The sequence below is a fragment of the Gouania willdenowi genome, chromosome 17 (assembly GCF_900634775.1).
Source record: "Gouania willdenowi chromosome 17, fGouWil2.1, whole genome shotgun sequence".
Classification (NCBI taxonomy): domain Eukaryota; kingdom Metazoa; phylum Chordata; class Actinopteri; order Blenniiformes; family Gobiesocidae; genus Gouania; species Gouania willdenowi.
In genome coordinates this window covers 23,361,239-23,382,578 of record NC_041060.1, presented here as the reverse complement: position 1 = coordinate 23,382,578, position 21,340 = coordinate 23,361,239, and the positions used below count along the sequence as shown (strand labels likewise).

The following is a 21,340-nucleotide window of genomic DNA, read 5'->3' as shown; positions in this document are numbered from 1 at the left end:
CATGACGACAATAAACAGAAAAAGACACTTTTGTGTTTTTTATTTTTTTAAAATTGTCATTATTTTGTTATTTGTGTTTGAGCATTTATTTTATTTCTTTCACAGCTAGCAAAACATTTGACAGGATTTCAGTCTTGTTAACACCCAGGGGCCAGAGAGCTGGCGTCGGGGTGTGCGTCTGTGCATCTGTGCGTGTGTGTGGGGCGGGGGTGGGGTGCTGCGTTGTTAAAGGGTGACCCTGTGTGTTCGTAATGAGGTCCGCTGGTGTTTCCTCTGTTTGTGCTGACCTGGTTTAGGTCTTTATTTCTGGCCCGAGGCGTCTCAGAAACAGGTCAGTCCTGGTGATGGATCCTGCAGGTTGAGGTGGTTTTTCCTCTAAAGGATCCCCCATGGGACATCCTGCCCTACTTCTTTCAGCAATTAGTCTGAGCCGCTGCTGCTGCTGAAATTAAACTCTGACATTTCTCTTGATGGGCTTCAGAGGTTTGTGTCAGAAATGCATCTGTGGAAGGCAGATTAAGTGGGTTTTTGCTGAGAAACAATCATAAACTCCAAACAAATCCCTAAAAAATGCATACAAAGAGAAAAGGAGGATATTTTCAGTTGTTTACTATCATCCCTGCATTATGGCCTCCTACTGTTAGAGCAAAGACAGCACTTTTGCTACATAAACAATCCTTTAAAAGCAGTGATTTAGTGAAATGTTGCTTCTCGAGGGAGCAATCTGCTTCTTCTCAGCCACTTCAAACACTCCTGATTTACCTTCGCAGCCTTAAAACATACAGAAGATACCAGAGAGCAGCACTTTGGAAACACTTGCACACTGCGTGAGCGCCGATGGTGCTTGTCAGAGAAACCACGCGGTTGGTCCTCTCGTGACGTTCTGCAGCCTCTCTCTCTCTCTCTCTCCTCTCTGGGAGTTTGGGCGAGCGTGGGCGACTGCTGGGAGGCTGAAAGCAGCTCCACAGAGAGACTCCGACACAGGCCTGATAACGCTGCCTCCATTTTGTTATCTTTGTGAGCCCACGTTCCACGCAACGCCCGTGGCACGAGAACACGCAAAGCCACCAGCTCAAACTGTGGGTGTCATTCAGCCTCTGCAGTTGTTTTACTAGTTGGGTTTTTTAGGCCCAGCATTGTTTTTAGACAGTTTCTACAATCTGTGTGTGTATGTTTGCATCTTCCTAACTTATTATTTGTGAGGCATCAGATGACTTGGAATGTTTTGTGTCTTTGCCATGTGGATCAGGCTTTATTTATCTTTGTATGTTAAAGAGTATCTGTACGTGACATGTACAGTATGTAACATAAAGAGTTTTTAATGTGTTACCCATGAATACAAAAATGAAAACCCAATATTCAAAGAAATTATACTAAGTTACACATATATATTTACAACAACAACAACAACAACATTGCATTCATCACAAAATAATCTATCAATAATCTATAAAGAAAAAAAAGGGGGCAAAACAAAAAGCAGGTGCCAGGAATGAAGGAATTGTTGGGTGTTGGTTGTGTTAATATCAGCAAACAGTTTAATCAGGTACAAAAGGGAAATTAATCTTTCTGAGAAGCACAAATAAACGGTTCCATGTTTTAGAACATTTGTCAAGGGAGTCTTTCACAGTAAAACAAATCTTTTTCTAATTTAACAAAATACACGACATCCCGTAGCCAATGAACATAAGATGGGGGTGATGGCCATTTCCATTTTGTTAGTAAGAGTTGTTATATTTCAATGTGGTTTATTTTAGTTGTAGTCACAAGTGAAGTTCTGGCATACCTGATTGTTCCTGTAACCAAGCACACACACAAGTGGTGTACCACAGTGGTTCTCAAACAAGTTTTACCCCTTTTTCCTATTTCCTAATCCAAGTACCTCCTTTGTCCGACTCCAACATGTTGCTTAGAAAACTATTTAAAAACCGGGGTCCCGACCACAAGGTTGAAAAACCCTTAGAGGTACACGTACCCCCATTTGGGAAACACAAGTGTAGCAGATGGAAGTCTGTCAAAGCTGAAAAGGGAGTACAGATATCTTCTGGAATGGGATCACTTAAAAATGGTGTCTATTGTGTGAGTGTTGACACACGCATGTTCTAAAGCAGGGGTGTCAAAGTAATTTTAGTTCACTGGCCAAATATAAAGTAGTTTGATCTTAAGTGGGCTGGAGATTTTAGGCGTGAAAACATTTACGTCCCCAAGTTTGGACTTGGTGTCTTAATGTACTTAATGTATTATACTTGACGTATAATACATTAAGTATCTGAGGCGCCGACAACATTCAGGCAATAAGTGAAAAAAATCAGTTCCTGTAGGATTTTCTCTTTTACATTTCATTGATTTTGTGACCAATTTGTATTTGATTTGGGGAATCTATGTGAAATAATTAGTGTATAGTAATAGTGGCTGGTCAGCAGAAAGCAGGGCTTTAGTAACTCTTGTGTTTCTGGCTTTGAGCTTTTTTCCGTATTTTCACTGCAGTGAACTGTGCTGCAGCTGAATTAAAATCACTGTGTAGGGCTCTGCGTCGATGCATGACAAATTAACATAAAGTCAACTTTTCATTGTTTTGCTCCGTCTCTACCTCTGCTTAGAAGAAGCTTCAGTGCTCAGATGTTACAATATGTCCACACTGCAGACACGCTGGTCACAGTTTTGCTCGCGTCATCGCAACATCCTGTTTCAACCAGTTTGTTTCAGAGAAAAAAGTGGGGTGCGAGGCGGGGTCACAGAGTAATGTGAGCACGGCTCAGCTACATGCTAGCTTCTACAGCATGCTGCGGCCGAGAAGCTGCATGAACACCGACCCTTGTCACTACCGCAAAACCACACGTATGAAGCCTCTGCTCACGCCTTGTTGTGCTTCTTCGTAAAGCGGGTGCTCATGCCGCTTCAGAGGGAGGCTGTAGCATCCTCATCCTCGTAGCTTCCTCTTAAAGCTGCTTGCTGTTAAAGTAGCTATCTGCGACAGCCTGAGCGGTCTGATACGAGGGCATATGGTGGCACTCATATGACCCTTTTATATTGTGGTGGTGTGGGTTATGTTGTGTTTGTGTGCGTTGGTCCCAGCAGATGTTTTTTGGCCACTAAGCATTTGTTGATGTGTTTGAAAAAATAAGAGGATTACACAAATACAAAGTGGGCTAAAAGCTCTTTGTGTGCGTGTGTGTGTGTGTGTGTGTGCGTGTGTGTGAATGGAGGAGTGGGATAAGCTGCGTGCAGGTAAAAAAAATGCAATCCCACTTTTGCCTACGCACTTAAACAGTTGCCAGGCCTGTGGGGTTGCCATGGCGACTGTGTTGCCTGTGCAGTGGGCGGGGAGTCGACAGGGGCTTTGTGGGCCGGTGAGAGCGGAGGCAGGCGATTGACAAGTGGCAACCAACCGCACGGAGGCTGTAGTCTGGTCCATCTGCTGAGAAATGAGAAGAGTGTTTAAGCAACAGGGAAGCGTCCAATCAGAGAGCAGCAGGCTGACCTCTGAGCTGAGAGCTGCTCCTGCTGTTTAAGCTGCTGACGGCCACTAAGCTCCGACTCTCTCCTGATGTTAGAGGTCAATCAACTGACATACATGTCAACCTCAGTTAATCATTTAATTTGTCTTATTTCTGAATATTCTGATAAAAGTAACATAGAATAATGCACAGATGGGGCTTTATTCTAAAAAGAAAATGAATAGTTTTCTACTTTCATTGGCTGATAACTGATAAAAAAACAACACAACTTTCTCCCGGATTCTGACTTTAAACCAAAAAAATTGAAATTAAGTGCATTAGTTAAAGACAAGGGCCTGCTCTATAGCCTGGTAATGGACGTGTTTTCACTTTGGTGAAACAGCTATTCCAGTTACATCCCGCATGGGCTCAAGATTAGCTTGACTGATTTCCTTCTCTAGATGTTGTGAGCTACCCCCTCCTGGTTTTTTTAATCATTTGAGTCACTTCAGTCACTGGTTGTGCAATAAGCCAGCAGGCCAACCTGGATCCATCAACCGGATCATTCTGTTACCAGGGAGTGTGCTACCCAGCATCCCTAACCCAGATCGTTTAAGTCCTGATTGTTTCCTGTGCTCAATGGTGTTTCTGGGATTCGATCAGTGATTAGATTTATTAGAATCCATTAAATTCACCGTGTTTATGAGTTTGTTGACTCTACGTAGCTTGTGTACTTAGCAACAGCCTCTCAGAGGACTCAGAGGATTCTGTGAGTTTTAATTCGTTATAAAGACAACTATTTAACACGGATTGTTCATTAACCAAGCAGATCAAGAAACTAAAACCACATAATCCATTAAAGGGGACTAATTATGCTATTTTTCATCCATCTCCATTTGTTCTAAGAACCCCAACAACATAGTATTTGAGGTTTATTTTCTCAAACTCACCTATTTTCCAGAGTTTTAGCCTTCTGAAAAGTGACTTTCTGAGCATTTCTAAAAACGGGCTGTTTTGGGGCCTACTTATGCATATACAGTACATGGCTATCTGTAGGCGTGTCTGTAGACACAGATTTCATTAGAGTAAGCCAGCTGCTGCTGCTGCTTCAAACACTGACTCACCGGAGCAGCTGTGTCACTTTCTCCTCCTCTCCTCTCCTAACCACAGTAATAGTCAATATAAGATCATTTGTTTTGTCCAACCGTTTCATATTCCTTCCAAACATCTTCTCCAGGTGACGGATAAGGAAACTTGAAGAGTAACTAAACGCCTGCTTTCTGCTGACCTGCCACTAGCGGGGAAATTCCAAAAAAATGCCTTGATTATGGGCGTCACTCCTGAAGCAGATAAGACACGTCCAGTGCTGAGCTGTGCGCAACTACTACAATACACACAGAATCCCAACGTGAAGCTCACTTACGCACACCCAACCCCACTAGTCCCTCCTCCCAGCTTTTATAGGAGAGGTGGGGCCAACAGTGACAGTTGTGACGCACGACGGTCCAACCAATAGCAAAATTTAATTGGAATAGCCGGCGTTCAATCCTAAAGGTGATTTCACATCGAACGAGACTGAAGCGACTGCAGTCACTTCACTCACGCCTGAACATAGTGGTGCTTTTTGGTCGCTCCATCACTTCATCTCTCCAGTGACGTGATGACCAGGGAACAGTGTGTGTCGGCGGAGCCGGTAATGGGGGAGAGCGAGGGCTGCTGCACTGAGAGGGCTGATCACTCTTCTCCGGCCATACGCTTACAGCACATATCATAGACAGCACCGCTTTTACGGTTTAAATGATCAACTTACGGGGTCACTAAAAGATGAGTTCACCCAGAATTTAGGCTTATTCAAGAAGTTAACCGCTTTAATTTTTTTTTTTTTTTTGTAAGCTCGCAGATGGACTTTATTGATTCGTTTGGCATTAGCTCAGTTTCAGTTTCTTTTCTTTCCAAGTTAAGAAGTCCTCTCATAAGTCCTCACTGCAACAACATCATCCTTGAAGCATTTAGCCATTCAGTTTCCATCTTCAATGTCTTGTTCTCGAGTGGTTTTCTTTCCCTCCCACACCTGCTCTTGCACCAGTTTGCCATTTGACAAATTGAAGGTGGTCCCTGTCCAGCGTGAAATGAATCTTTGTTCTTGAAAGTACTCTCTGACTTCGTGGTAATCACCTGATCATCACCTACGCTGATTATCAGGTTGGGTTTGGCCACCATGCCCATTTGACGGGTTGCGAAGCCCACACCGATTACCTTCATGTACTCGTCAAAGTTTTCACTGGCAGTTAAAGGCCATTTTCTGGTCTGCGCATGCCGGTGTGGCGGTGTGGCTGGGCCCTTGGTGTGGGGAGGGGCTGACTTTAGCAATAACTAAGGCGCATTGCGCTGGCGGCGTCAAAATAAAAAGGTGACCTGGGGCGCTCTGGTAGGCTCGGTCGGTGCGCCTCGGGGCCGGCATTGCGGCGTGCAGCGTTGTCGCTTGAAGTCGTTTGAAAAGTTCACATTTTTTAACTTTGAGCGACTAAGTAGCGCAGGACATAGTCGCCGGAATCGCGCAAGTCGGGTCGCTTGAAAGGAGGTCGCTTTAGGTCACGTCATTTACATTGATTTTGAATGTAATCTAGTCACTTCAGTTGCTTCAGTCGTGTTCAGTGTGAACACACCTTTAGAGGGCAGTCACTCTGACATTTTACATTTTTAGTTATTCTTTAAAGATTAATGTTTGTGTTCCACGTATTGCAGACAGTAAATGTGCTGTCTCCCTCTGAGACTGGGAAGGAACTCTATACATGTTTTGGTTAGCTTAGCATGTAGCAACGCTGGCTGAGCAGGGTCAAATGGGTGGGGCTATGTTCCCTTGTCCACTGGTTGATTCACCTTGTCTTATCAGGCAATAACACAAAGAAATAGGCCATTATAGGCCAATATGTTTAAGGACTAATAATTATTGTGTCCTTATTAATACTCACTAACACCACTAGGGGGCAGCGTGCAGCTGACTTCGGCATCTGTAATCCAGCAATGAAAGGCAGGTAAATGCAGATGTCCCAGTGTGTGGGAGTTTGGGGGAGGCAGTAGAGTGAGGGGGCTGCAGATGGAGGCCTCTAACGTGGATCTCGGAGGCTGCTCTGCTGCAAACAGGAAATCACCTCCACTATGTTGTGGAGGCGTAGAGGCTGATGAACAGTGGGATGTTTGGCTGCGTGGGCCGCCTGCTGATGAGCTGCTTATGTAATCTCTGTATCCCAGTCCGTGGGAACACTGAGCTGCTGGCTGTGGTGTGCAGGAGCAGATGGGGGCGCACTGCATGGTCTTCACCTCTGGAGAACATGGTTAACGTTTTATACATATCTACATCTTCATACATAAGATAACATGTTTTCCTCAGCAGAGGTTAAAATAGAGGATGTGAGCACGTCCTTAGTGCAGTGCTCACTGTGTCAGAGAGATCCTCCCACCAGGGTGCGTTGGAGCATTTTCCCTGCAAGTTGTTTAATTCCTGGGATGATATTCAGTCGTAGTATGCCAGGGACACTCGTACTCATTAGGAATGCTGGCGATGAACTGAAATCCAGCAGCTGCTTCGTCTCCGCTGACATGAGTTTACACATCACGGCAGCAAACAGTCTTCTCTGTAAACAGTCATACACTAATTTCCCATAATGCACTCTGATTCCTCACTGAAGCCGGAATCTGATATTGGAAGAGGGACTGGAATTACATCTAACAGCCAATCAGGTCGCTGGTGAGACGTCCGGTCACACAGATGTGTGACCGCGGGCTGCACACCATGTGTTAACAAAAGAGTCATGTGACCTCAGAGAGAAGGGCTCCCATGGAGACGCCTGAGTATAAATGGCTGTGTGTGTGTGTGTGCGTGTGCGTGTACGTCAGTGAGGGGTCTTCCTGAGTGTCTCTCCTCCTGGAGCTCTGCACTGATTGGTTGCTTATGTAACGGAGTGGGAGGAAGGAGCAGCTGTAGCTGGGAGCTCAGGTCATCTCCGTGGAGCTGCTGTGTGGGCGGAGGTGAGGAGATCACCTGCAGTTTCTCCATCAGGACAAGCAGCAGCCATACAAACCCCCAGCTAGTCATCCACACCTTCACAATAAAAGCATGTCAGTGAATTTACTTTAGTTCCAAACAAACGACGACAGCAAAACATACACTTCAGTCCGATCAGGCTTTTATTCATGTAGTCCTCCTTTGTAGTCCAGTGTCTATTTATGTAGTCATGTCCCCTCCATATCTGTATTGTTTGGTCTCCTCCTTATTTGTAGTCTTTTTTTTGTCCAGTCTCATCCTACTTTGTAGTCCTTACAGGCCGGTATCCTTCAACTTTTGAGTCCTGTTTGATTCAACCAATAAACCACTGGTCCCAGTAGACTTTACACAACTGTAGGGTTGTCCGTAGGCAAGGTTCCTGATATATTTAAGATCAAAGTGAGCCAGAGACGTCAGAACTCAACCAATAGATACCAGTTATTTTAATCTCCATGTCGGACCTGAGGTTTGCAGTAGAACTCATTTGCAAAAAAATTTAAATATGAGCAGCAGATATTGCACATGTTCTTTTCACAGAATGTGATCAGTAAACGTAGGCATGAGAAAAACTGACCCATTCATTATTAACTAATGGGTTTGGAGTTGCATACATTTTAACATTAAATTTAATAATATTCTACGATTGAATAAAATAAATGCAAAAATATATTAGAAGACACTGAAAAATAACCTCAATAAATCCAATAAAAACAATATATACTGTATATATATATTATCTGAGATTTTAGATGCCGACCCATATAATCCGATACTAGTTTTTTTGTTTTTTTTGCTAATATTGGGCCAATATCCGATATCAGTATTGGATCATGACACCCTTACAAATTATTGCAGGAACTCCTGTGTATTTCTAGTCATTTTGTGTATTTTTTGGTCATTTTGTGTGTTTTTTTGTTGTTGCTGCCTTGTGTGCTTTGTGTATTCTTGTTGTTATGTGTATTTCCTGGTGTATTTTTTGTGTTTTTGTTGTTGTTTTGGAGTCATTTTGTGTATTTTCTGTCATTTTATGTGCTTTTGGAGTCATTTTGTATATCTTTATTGCAGTTTTGTGTATTTTTTAGGTTTATTTTCATGGATTTCATTTGGGGTCCTCTTAACAATTCTGCCAAGGGCCATATGTTGCCCATGTGTGCCTTATATCTAAAGCTCTATTCACGTACACAATAACACTATATCTACACAGAGTTACAGCATCTAACGATATCTCCAAACTTTTGGCGTTTCTTGCTACTCGTCAGTATCGCACTTGATGTTCTACCCGCTGACTGAACATCCCTGCAGTCTCACCGTGCTCTGCATTACACTGTGCAACAGCAAACTTCACCATGCAACCAACTGGAGAAGTCACATCCTCCAGTTTATCCACACGGCGATGTCATGAAACTGCATGAAGAATCTCGTGCTTCTTCAGTTACATAACACACACACACACACACACACACACACACTGAGCTGCTCTGACAGCCCGAGTCTCAGTCTGCAGTTTGTTCTCAGCCTCCCACGGACGTCCTCCAACGTCTCATTTTCTCTGCAGTGAAGCTGTGACGCTCGGGCTGTGCAGTTGAATTTTAACGAGCTCCCCGCCTACGCTCAGCATCAGCATCAGCATTGCCACTGCAGCCTCCATCAACGCCTCACTGCTGTATGCTGCCACAATTGTGCCACAATCCTCTTCCTCCCTCGACCTTTTACACGTTGGCTGCGTCCCAATAGTCCCTCCCATCCCCTCTCCTATCCACTTTTCCATAACTCTCTGGATTAAAGAAAGGTGTTAGGGGAGGAGTAAGGAAATGGCCATTACGTTTGTTTTGAAAAACAGACGCACTTCCAGTAGGTCATGTAAAAATCTGACGGCCGTGAAGGTTAGAGACGTCTGTGTGGTGAAAAAACTACAAATTTCCAAAAATAGATTAAAACCACATTTATAACACTTTCCCCTGGTATAATCAGTGGGCGTGTACTGTAGCTGTTCCCACTCAACGTTCTTGAAGCCAAAATACGGCGCTTAGGGGCGCTTCCATCTTGCTAATTTGACGTAATTTAGAGTCTGCACAGTAGGATCCGGTGGGAGGAGCCCTGGTAACACGCCCCTCCCATTTAGCGTACTGCCCAGCTACGCCACGTACTTAAGTTTCCCACTGGAAATTCAACCAAAATCTTGTTCAGATGATCAGATCATAAAGGTTAATACTAGTCCTAGTAGCTCAAAAAAGACGAAAAAACTGAACGGAAAAGTTTAATGGCGTCTCGACTTTCCTTCACAACGTAACTGCTTATGCTATTAACAAGAGAGCTACTCAAATAATAAAATAAACTTCACAGAGAAATGAGCACTTGAACACAATGTAGGGTGATAATAACTAATAAAATAATCACAGCTGAGTTTAGGTTTGGAACAAAATTGTGACGAGTATTCTAACTTTACAGTTTGACCAACAACCCATCTGTTATCATTCAGTAGGCGGGGTTTATGACCTATTCTGCAGCCAGTCAGCAGGGGGAGCTCTAAAAAAAAAAAAGCTTCACTTTCCCGTGAGCGCGTGTCCTCTATTCTTTTTACAGCTATGGACATAATCTAAAAAATCACAAGGTTTGAATGTAAATCAAAGGAAAAGAGGCTACGAGGAACAAAAGTGAAACTAAAAGAACGTTGATAATGGTTACTCACACTCACTAATATGATTTGAAACATAATATGACTGAACGTATGGTCTGATAACATAGTTTACATATTATAAGATATGGGTTTTAGATGATTTAAAGGTGTTCAAAATATATTATTGCATTGGTAACTTACATGATCTTCGACTCCGTCCCTTGTCGGTCATCGTGAGTTTCCGTGAGCGCTCGGGTGTGCGGTTCCCTTTAAATGTTGTCACTGCACGGAATTGTGGGTCAGCATTATCTCGTCTCCTTCTGTAAAAGATGCATCAGTGTTTCCTAGGCTAAAGGAGGTAAAAATGGAAGCATTGAGCTTCTTTTCTTGGGCTTAAAGAGAACTTGGATGCTCTTTATCACAGCCACCACTTAAACACTTCCGGGGGTGAAGGAACAGTGGATAGGAAAGGAAATAGGAGGGACTATTCGCACGCAGCCTTAGTCAGCTGCTAAAGAAATGTGGCACAAATATAATGTTATACATCTGCAGTTACTCACACAGTGGAGGGGGCGCTGTGTCTCTCTGACAGTTCACACAATAAGAAAGTCTGCATTATATTATCACATATAGTCACACCACAGTGCTAAACAAATATGTATTAAATTAAAACTCAATACACACTCTTTTTACTGAAACCAAACTACTATAAAAACTGTAGCTTGTAATTGTTCTAAAAATATATGCAATATTGTGCAATTTTCTTTACATATAATTATGGTATGAAATGAAATTATAAAATTATATTATTTAAAAAATCATATTTAAGGTTAAATATGAATTGTTTTATTATTAATCGTTTCTGTTATTATTTCTATAATTAGAGTTTTTTTTAAAAATATTTTTCATAATTTTTTGTTTCTTATGAGACCATTTCATATTTAATTTGTTTAATAAAAATAAAAAATGTAAAACTTTTTGTCAGTTTAATTGATTTGTTGTTGTAAATTGATGTGAAAAATATTAGAATAATCTAAATCAATCTTCAACATATTATATAAAATATCATGTGTTTTCACAGTTTATAGGAGCATCAGCGCCCCCCAGTGTTGACAGAGTGGTAACTGGAGCTGATATGTAAAACTTCTGACCAGTACCAACCTCACTGGTTTTGTGTAGCAACAATCCTGTTGTTCAAGCGATCCAGGACAAGGATCGAGTTTGTACTGCTTGTGAATGCTGGTTCCACTGGTTTTATCACGTGACTTTCAGTTTTATTTATTGTGTCTGAAACCAAAGGAGACATATGGACTGGATGCACAAATAGGGAATATAAAAACACAGATAATTCCTGTATGTGTGCAAATTTAGTGAAATAACCATTGTCATACTCAAAAAGTACTGGAAATGCACTTAAAAAGACTTTATAATAATACAGTGATTCTTATAGCCTCACCTTCAAATAATGAGCTACATACTGTACATACTAACCATAAAGAGGAAACAAATAAATGAAAATTATAGAATTACAGAATATAAAACCAGGGACACAGAACACGAATAGTAACACCATTCCGCATTCATTTTACTGAATCTATGAAAAAAAAACAAAAAAAAAGCAATATACTAAAGAAAAACTTTAAAAATCAAATTCCACATCATTCAATCAAAGTACAATTTAAAAATGTATAAACACGATTTAAGAAATATATCATTAGAAAGTATTTATATAACACTGCTTTCTGCCCATGACCCACGGACAGTGCGACCCAAGTTTGGGCCCTGACCCACAATTTCAGTACTACTGTTTTAATAATAAATATACACTAAACTAAGTAAGCATCTGTGCTTCGTAAGGTTTGAAAAAAAATCTTGGCTGTAACATACAACATTTTAGCTTTCAGAAAGGGCAAAAATTGATAGTAACAGTAATTTAAAATGTTGTGTTCACATATTTGTAGGAAAACCAGGACATTGAGTTCAAATATGGTTTGAAGCCTTCGTAGCTCCCAAATGAGCTAAAAGTGCTACAGAAAGATAGAATAAACAGCAGATTAGAGTGAATAGCCACTTCCTCCCTTAAATAGTTTATCTCCTCCTCAGGCATCTCTCTGTTTAGATCAGGGGTGTCAAACATGGGGTCAAGGGACCAGATCGCATCCTCTGGCAGGCCAGTGCTAGCCCACAGATGTGAGAAATTTACTGCGCAAATAACTACAAAAACAAACAAAAGTATTCCAAAATTACACAAAGTGATAAAAAAAATTACATAAAATACAGAATAAGACTCCAACAACACACAAAATAACAGTGAAATATACAACATAACAACAAAATGATTGTGAACACATAAAACAATACAAAAATAGGCAATAAATCAAATCAAACTTCATTTATACAACACATTTCATGCACGAGGCCACAATTAAAAACACAATATACAGATAACAAACAAAAAGCACACAAACACACAGAAAGAAGGCAATGACATCTATAGTAGAGTTTTCAATCTGCTGTGTGTTTAGTAAGTAATAAAATTTAGTAAATAAAGGCAACAAAAACACAGAATGACAACAAAAATGCAAATACAGTAAAATACACAAAATCACAAGAAAAAAACAACAATAAAGGACTGCAGAAGTACGCAACTCACTTTGTTCTTTCCTGTATTAATGCTCAGATTGGTCAGTATTCTAAATTCAATTCAATTCAACTTTATTTATATAGTGCAAATTACAACAAAGTCATCTCAACGCCCTATCAAAATATAAAATTAATAATAAGAAAAGTTAGTGGACAGGAGGACGAACGTAACAGGATAGAGAGATAGACCATCAGAGTGTCCCAGACTAGTTGAGCCATGAACCACAGATCAGGAACTGTCATCATCAGATTCACAACACAGAGCAGAGAGAGAAGGGCGTGGAGAAGGCACTGACTGCAGAAAAACATGATACAGGAATACAGTGGAATGAGAATGAATAGGAGGTGGACATCAGTGTAAATGGCGTGTAAGCAGTGTAATGGTTATACAATGAGGTTCAGAAGTGGTTGGTTGGCTACAACCCGGCACAACTTTGTCTGACTGACTTCACCCATTGCAGCCCATTAGAGCTACAGTGGTGCAAAAAAGTATTTAGTTAGCCACCAATTGTGCAAGTTCTCCCACTTAAAAAGATGAGAGAGGCCTGTAATTTTCATCATAGGTATACCTCAACTAAACAAAAAAACCCAGAAAATCACATTGTAGGATTTTTAATGAATTTATTTTCAAATTATAATGGAAAATAACAAACGTAAATCTCAATACTGTAATGTATTCTTTGTTGGCAACGACAGAGCTCAAAAGTTTTTTCTAAGTCACACACTGTTGCTGGTATTTTGGCCCATTCCTCTATGCAGATCTCCTCTAGAGCAGTGATGTTTTGGGGCTGTCGCTGGGCAACACGGACTTTCAACTCCCTCCAAAGATTTTCTATAGGGTTGAGATCTGGAGACTGGCTAGGCCACTCCAGGACCTTGAAATGCTTCTTACGAAGCCACTCCTTCGTTGCCCGGGCGGTGTGTTTGGGATTATTGTCGTGCTGAAAGACCAAACCACGTTTCATCTTCAATACCTTTGCGGAGGTTTTGCTTGTTTGTAGGTGACCAAATACTTATTTTACCGAGGGATTTACAAATTCATTCATTAAAAATCCTACAATATGATTTTCTGGATTTTTTTTTTTTCTTCATTTTGTCTCTCATAGTTGAGGTACCTATGATGAAAATTACAGGCCTCTCTCATCTTTTTAAGTGGGAGAACTTGCACAATTGGTGGCCGACTAAATACTTTTTTGCCCCACTGTATGTGTAGATGGTGGAATGTGTTTGAATATAGTGTTGGTGTTCTAAAGCTGACATGAATGTTGATAATGTGGCTCTCGGATCAGATACATTTTGTGGCCCCCCCGTCGTGATAAAAGTTGGACATGTCTGCTCTAAACAAGTGTTTTTCACATGGGGGTACGCAGTGGCACTACAGAGGGTACTCAAAAGAGAGAGAAAGTGGAACATTAACAAATGAAAGCATTAAATATATTTTGTCTTCTGATATTAATTTTTTAGTTAAAAAGGATAATCATGATAATGATGATGAAAATAATCTTGATTAGAACATAAACTGAAAATACAAGGGTTAGTCTGGGTCCCACATCAGGCAGGATATGACTGGAAATTATGAAAACCATAGGAATACATGTATTCGGGAGGAATAAATGTAATCTAAAATGAGATTCTTTAAAATGTGTGTTGTCACTTGTTCATTCCATAGTTGTTTTTTCACAGTATTCTAAGCAAAATGTTGTAGTCGAACACAGAGGGTACTTGGCAGAGGTGAAAGTAACTGATTACAATTACTCACGTTACTGTAATTGAATTGCTTTTATGGGTACTTGTACTGTTTTGAGTATATTTCTAAATCACTCATTTTACTTGTACTTATGTACGTTTTAAAAGAAGTAAAGTAATTTGTTACATTTCTACATCCAACCGTTAATGTGCAAATTATAATTTTTTGTTTAAAATGATCAACGGGCATTGTGAAACTACAAAAAAATGAAATGACCAGACAACAATCAAATGCATCACATCATAGCCGACCATTCAGATTAAACGTAATGCATGGCGCCAAAACAGCATTGAATGACGGTTATTTTCTTAGAGCATTTATTAGTTATTCAATGATTATGTTTTATTTATTTTGTATTTTTTTATACATTACATAATAATTATTGGTGTCGTTTTATTTAATTTTTTAAAGAATTGTACATTGTGGAAAATGAGTTAAGTTCTAATGGTGCAAGATTTCATCTCTTCCTTATACAGTAGATGAGATGTTTACTGTATGAAAGTGGGGGGTGAAAGTAACGAGAAACTTTTATTTTGAGTACTATTTAGTTGAGCTACTTTTCACTTGTACTTGAGTATTTTGAGTATGACTTACTTCTACTTGTCCTTGAGTACAATTTCAATCAAGCAACAGTACTTCTACTTGTGTAGCATACATCAGTACTCTTTACACCTCTGGTACATGGATTCAGAAATGAGAGAAAGGGTTACTTGGGCCAGAAAAGTTTGAGAACATGATAAAGTGTAATAGTGTGTGTTGGCCTGAGTGTGGCGCTGTGCACTCAGCTCCTCGCCCTGCTGTGACCTAGTACTGCAGGATTGGATCCGCTCCTGGTTTTGTGGTTCTCCCTAAGTGCTGCAGGCAGCAGAGTTTAAACAGACACTTTTAGTCCGTGTGGAGCTCAGATCTCTGCTCTGTGGCTGTTCGGCTGCTTCCTGCTTGGGATCTGCTTTGTATTGACTCTAAAAGAGTCTGTGGTGTTGGCGGGTGGAGTTGTGACCCTCCACAGGATGCAGCACAGGGAGAGAATCTGCTCAGACTTGTTTAAAGTCTGATCTTGTGTCAGTGGTGAAGGATTATGGCTCGCTGACGAATCCAGACTGTGTGAGGTTTTCACACCAGCATCGCTCCGATGTTGTTCCTGAGCAGCAGCGGCGGTGGAGTGGAGGGGACCCCGAAGAGCGCCGCCGCTGTTCGAACCCTGCACTGCCCACCGGGGCCCCCAGAAGCTGCAATGACTGTGGTGTCAATGGAACGGAGCCCCACACCAGGAAGGAGGCCTCTACAGGAACCCATCAGCAGAAGTGCACCAGAGCCTGACAGCAGGTTCCTACAGGAACCCATCAGGAGGTCCCCACACAGACCCGTCAGCAGATCTTCCCAGGAACCTGTCAGCAGGTTTTCTCAAGAACTCCCAAGTAGGTCCCCACATGAACCCGTTAGCAGACTTTCACAGGATCACTTCAGGAGGTCCCCACCTGAACCTGCCTGGAGGAGTGTAAAGATTGGATCAGGGAGAAATCAGGGAGACTATGATCGAGAAGGAAGAGTCTGGACCTCTTTAAGACGTGGAGAGACACAGCATGTAGTACACAGTGAGCGTCAGGACCCATACTTTCACACTTCTGTGTTCCGCCACTGCCCCAACACAAGGTTTGGTCTAGGGTACCCTGAACTAGATCTTGGACACCGCTCACTGCCTCGGGCCGTCTTACAGAGACCATACCAAGACGAGGCTGACCACCGACGCAGAGCCCTGAGTGTGTACGGGTGTTACGCCCGGATGCATGGTTCGTCCTCCCCATGCAGGCCCATCAGCGTCTGCATGATGTCAGATCCTGGTTTGGGTACCGGTCTGGATACCGGTCTGGATACTGGTCTGGATACTGGTCTGAATACTGGTCTGGATACTGGTCTGGATACTGGTCTGGATACTGATCTGGCACAGCCCATCAGGAGGTTCTCAGAGAGTAGTTCTCAGTACAGGAGCAGGAGGTCAGAATTCAGGGCCGTAGACGGACTTGGACCACAGCAGGTCCCGGTTCTGGACAAGGTGACCCTAAGGTCCAAGCAGCAGAGGCCCCGACCTGTCAGCATGACCGTGCTGGAGCTCAGAAAGGTGGGTGCTGAGGACGAGGTGGACGGGCAGAGGAACCAGGGGGGCTTCCTGAGAGGGGGGTTCAGACTGAGGCTGCTGGGTAAAACGCTTTGGGACCGGAGCGGGGACAGGACGTCTCCAAAGTCAGAGAAGTCAGAAACCTCGAAGAGCACCTTCAGCTCCTTACGTAGGAGCCTCAGTCTGCGGATTCGAAGGACTCGACCCCGGGACAAGGTGGACCCTGAGGGGGTGTCAAAGGTCACTGCTGCGGAGTATCCAACAGAAAATCCACGGCCGTTCTCGTACCTAACCGGGCGGACGTTACCGGCTCGCTGTGAGAAAGCTGAGCCCGGGGGGGTCCAGTACATTCAGTACTACAGTGGGGGGAAGGTCAATGTCATGGAGGTCCCCCTGTGCCCCCCTAAACTCACTGCCAAAGCTGCCGGGGGGGAGCCCAGTATCTGGCAGCTCATCACCAGCCGCTTCAGGAGGAAAGACCCCCAGCAGGCCCCCAGGTCTGATCCTGGTCCAAAGAATCAGTTCCACCCTACGCTAATGGAGATCCGAGCGGGATTAGCATCCCACAGAGGGCAAGGTAAGAGCACCACCTCACGGTCCTGGTTTTCAGACAGGAGGCTGATATCTTCCACAGCCTGTTCATAGAGAAGGAGAGAGGGGTTCATGTACTCTTTGATGTGTCACTGATAACGTGAAATGCTGACTCAGGTCTTACCTGAATCCTGGAGTGGGATTGTCCATTTCAAACAAAACCAATGATGGTGCCATCTGATGGATCTAATGTTGTGGTTCAAGCTTTTAAACAGAGCTGTGGGAGCTTTGATCTGCGTCTGACTGAGACTCACTGACTTCACCTCCTGTCCAACAGACATCCAGTGTTTAAATATCAACAACACGAGCCACAGCATTTAAATAACACTTAATTGATATTCTTTATCCTTCATTTCTTTCAAAGCATATCAGTGATTAAAACAGTTTTTATTCTGAGGACTCACTTTGGCGCACAAAGTGGCTAATGATGTCCTTTTGTAAGTGTGCGTTCTGTATATAGACAGAAACAGCTCTAACTACAGATAAACAACGTCTGAATCAAAGGATTTAAACTTGTTTATTTAAACCAGACATGGTCAACTGGTGGCTCTCAGCCTAATTTTGTGTTGCCAAAAAAACGATTACACAAACACTGTAAAAACACACAAAATGACCTAAAAGAATACACAAAGGACCTGTACTACAAAGTTTTTCTTGACGCGCTAACTTTCAGAATTTATTCAATGTGTGCTGTACTACGTTGCTGGTTAACATCTTACTGGGGTAAATCACCATGGTAACTTAGGCTGAATGGCTAATCTGGTCGGGACCAGGTTACATCTGAGTGAGTATAAAAGCATTGCCCCTTGACCAATCAATTGTCTTGGAAAATGACCTGCCCAAGAATGGGCGGGTCATTCTCTGCAGCAACAGTTTTGTTTTTTGTTCTGAATTATGGATTTTAATTCTTGATATTTTTAAATAAATATTCCTCAATTGTGACATTATTTGGGAAACTTAATAAATCCTGGCTAAGTGAATGTGTTGATAACCTGCTTTGTAGTACAGCTGCTCTGTCATGGCAAATGTTTAGTTAAGTGAAGCTCGCTAACTGAGAGAGATCCCGGATATATTTATCCAGCTTCGTATTACAGGCCCCAAAAGTACACAAAACGACAACAAAGGTATAAGAATGACTCCAAAAACGCAAAAAGTGACAAAAAATTCACAAAAAAAAAACCACTGTGAGACACAAAATGATACCCAAAACAAAAACGTGCAAAATGCAACAAAACTACACAATATCACCCAAAAATACTTTAAATCAAATCAAAAAAATGTTCATACAAACAAAATGCAACACAAAATAGCAATAATAACTCACACGCTAAGTCTGCGATTCTCAACTGGTGGTTTGGGACCCAAAAATGGGTCGCGGACCTGTACTGAGTGGGTCACGGACAGCTGGTCAAAAATAAATAAAAACTTTGTCTCTCATGTTGGACTTGTCTTCTATTTTGAAAGAGACTTTTCTTTTGACAGGCATGCTGTGAAATGCACGTTGCACAGGAAAATGTATACTGTCGATTTATGTTTTAAAAAAGATTTGATTTGATTTGAATTACATTTAAAAAAAAAAAAACCGCGATTTAATGACCGCGGCAAAATATGGGTCCCATGGTGAGACCAGTTGAGAACCCCTGCTCAACAAAATACACCAATTGAATATAAAAAGAGACAAAACCCCCTTTTTCCTGTATTAATGCTCAGTTTGCAAATTTTCCTAAATGCTGACATGACTGTTGATAATGGACCTCGGATCATACAATCACACGTTTGCTTGTGGCTCCAAGTGAGATGATAAGAGTTGCCGATCTCTGACCTTAACTATGTAATAAGTTGAAATCACTGATGGCTTTAGTGCCTCTTTGTTTCGGTTTATGGTTGTTTTTATGCGTCAGCAGCTTGAATGAACTCTCGTGTAACGCCCGTGTACAAGAATTATTATAGCCTGTGTGTGTTGACACTTCCAGGCTTACATGATTAAGTGTTCAGTCAAATGTTTCCATGTACTCCTTGCCGTGTCCTCGATTCAGAACAATTGATTGTGAATCTCTTGAGGTGCTTTTCAACACACGGCTAGGCCGTACTTTACAAAGCAAGCCTTAGTTAATGACTATGAGGTAATACCACTGTAGGATAAATGCTTTTACAGCTTTCATATATAGTCACTTTGGAGCCAATTTGGATGCCAACGTGGTTCTAATTTGGCCCGCGGGCCTTGAGTTTGACACATGTGATTATTTAACCCTATTACGTAAAGGTGATACGAGCCACACACACACACACACACTCAGCCTGTGCAGAGGTTGAGCTGTGTTACAGTCTTGAGTTTCCTGCAGGCAATAAACTCTGGATTTGACCCCAGATCTAGCCCACTAACCCCCCCTTCCACCGTCCCCCCCCTGTATGTCTGTTCATCTGTCTTTGCACTTGCATGGCTCGTTGCCACGGAAACCCACACCTCAGCTCTGAGCGTCAGGTGCTGTTTGTTGGCTGCATGTCGTCAGTCAGGCTGCAGGAATGTGGGTGTGACGGATGCCCGGAGGTGGGACTCTCGACCTGTCTCTACCTGCCTGATGTGTTTGCTCTGAGGAGCTGCAGAGCTGCGGCGAGGGGGGGTGGGGTGGGGGTGGGGGCTCGAGGGGGAGTGACACCCCCACCTATGGGTGAACAAAAGGCCTCTGTGGCACCGAAGTGATCAGCCAAGCATGAGCAGCTCTGCAGCGTCCTTTAGCACATCACCAGGAGAGCGATCGCTTCCTCTCGCTGTTTGCTTTCCGTAGTTTGTCCTATCCTGTGTGCGTGTGTGTGTGTGTGCGTGTGTGTGTGCGTGTGTGTGTGTGCGTGTGTTGACATTCCAGTTCATCTGAGGAGATGAATGCAGCCTTCCGAGCAGCAGCAGGTGTAGGAGTGATGACTGCTCAGTTTAGCTGAGTGATATAAGTTCTATTCATTTAATATTTTGACACTTGCAAATATATTTTAAAATTTCCTTTTAATTTTCCTCGCTTTTCGAATGATATGCTTATTACACACAGATTTTCAACAAACTAAAAACCAAACACTTCCGTCTCACCACCAATAAAGAAAAATACAAGGAATACAAAAAAAAAGGTACAATTTAAAGTCAACAAAAACACACAGAAAGACACAAACACTCCACCCCCACCCCTCAAAAAACAAAGAGGCAAAGGAAACCCTTACACCAAGTTAAGGTGGTTACACTACATCAAACAGAGGAAATATGCAGCCCTCTCTAAATTTGTGTGGCCTCCCCAAACAAGTACATAAAATGAAACAACAACAAATACACAAAATGACTGAAAGACATTCAAAAACTACAACAAAAACACAAATTTACAAGAAAAAATACACAAAAGTACAACAAAACACACAAAACCCTTTGCTATTTCCTGCTTTAATGCTCATATTGATCACTATAAATTCTGAAATTTGAAAGTCTTAAGTTGATAAAATATCTTCCCAACATTGTTCTCAAATCAAAGAAGACGACGTGGACTCAAATGATGACAATTTACAGTGGACGCACGCAGTGTAAATTTTGACAGCAAAAATGGAGTCATCAAGAATATTTCAGTTGTTGTTTTAGTCGACTAAATCTGTTCCAGGTATAGTCGAATAAAATATAAAAAATAAAAGTTTATGCATTTTTTAAATTTATCAACCTGATATTAAGGCTGGTTCTGCCTTTCATGTAACAAAAGTACTTTTGATTGGATACCTTGACATAAATAAACTTTTCTGATTATAATTTGTCCCAAGTTTCCCATGAAAATCTCAACATATTTAATTTAGTTTTAGTTCATATGTATTTTTTTTTTAATTAATCAGTCTTGTTATTGTCACTTAAAAAATATTATCGACAAAAACTATGGCAAAAATATTTAGTCTACAAAATTAATACTGAACGTAAGGAAACAAAAATTATTGAATAAAAAGTTATTTCAAGGCGTCTCTTTTGTTGTAGGAAACCGCTTTAAATACTAAATTCCTGCCACCCGTCTCCTTCAAAATAAAAGTACAGAGTGGTTTTTGTGCCCACGAGAAGTTGAAAATTCCTGCTCTAAATGATCTGTGGTAAACACACCACACACCACACACACACCCTCCCTGTCTCATC

General features: G+C 41.8%; 1 protein-coding gene across 2 annotated transcripts in view; it reads left to right on the top strand.

The window, feature by feature from the left end:
* agap3 (ArfGAP with GTPase domain, ankyrin repeat and PH domain 3) overlaps positions 1–21,340 on the top strand; it is a 129,295-nt gene that overhangs the window by 22,427 nt on the left and 85,528 nt on the right. The window contains exon 1 of one of the 2 annotated variants that reach the window (XM_028472428.1): positions 15,364–17,182. The exons of the other annotated variant lie outside the window; for it this stretch is intronic. Coding sequence (XP_028328229.1) covers positions 15,622–17,182 — 1,561 coding nt within the window. The 5' untranslated portion in view covers positions 15,364–15,621. Of the gene's footprint in view, positions 1–15,363; positions 17,183–21,340 lie in introns of those variants that run through there. 2 annotated transcript variants of the gene reach the window in all.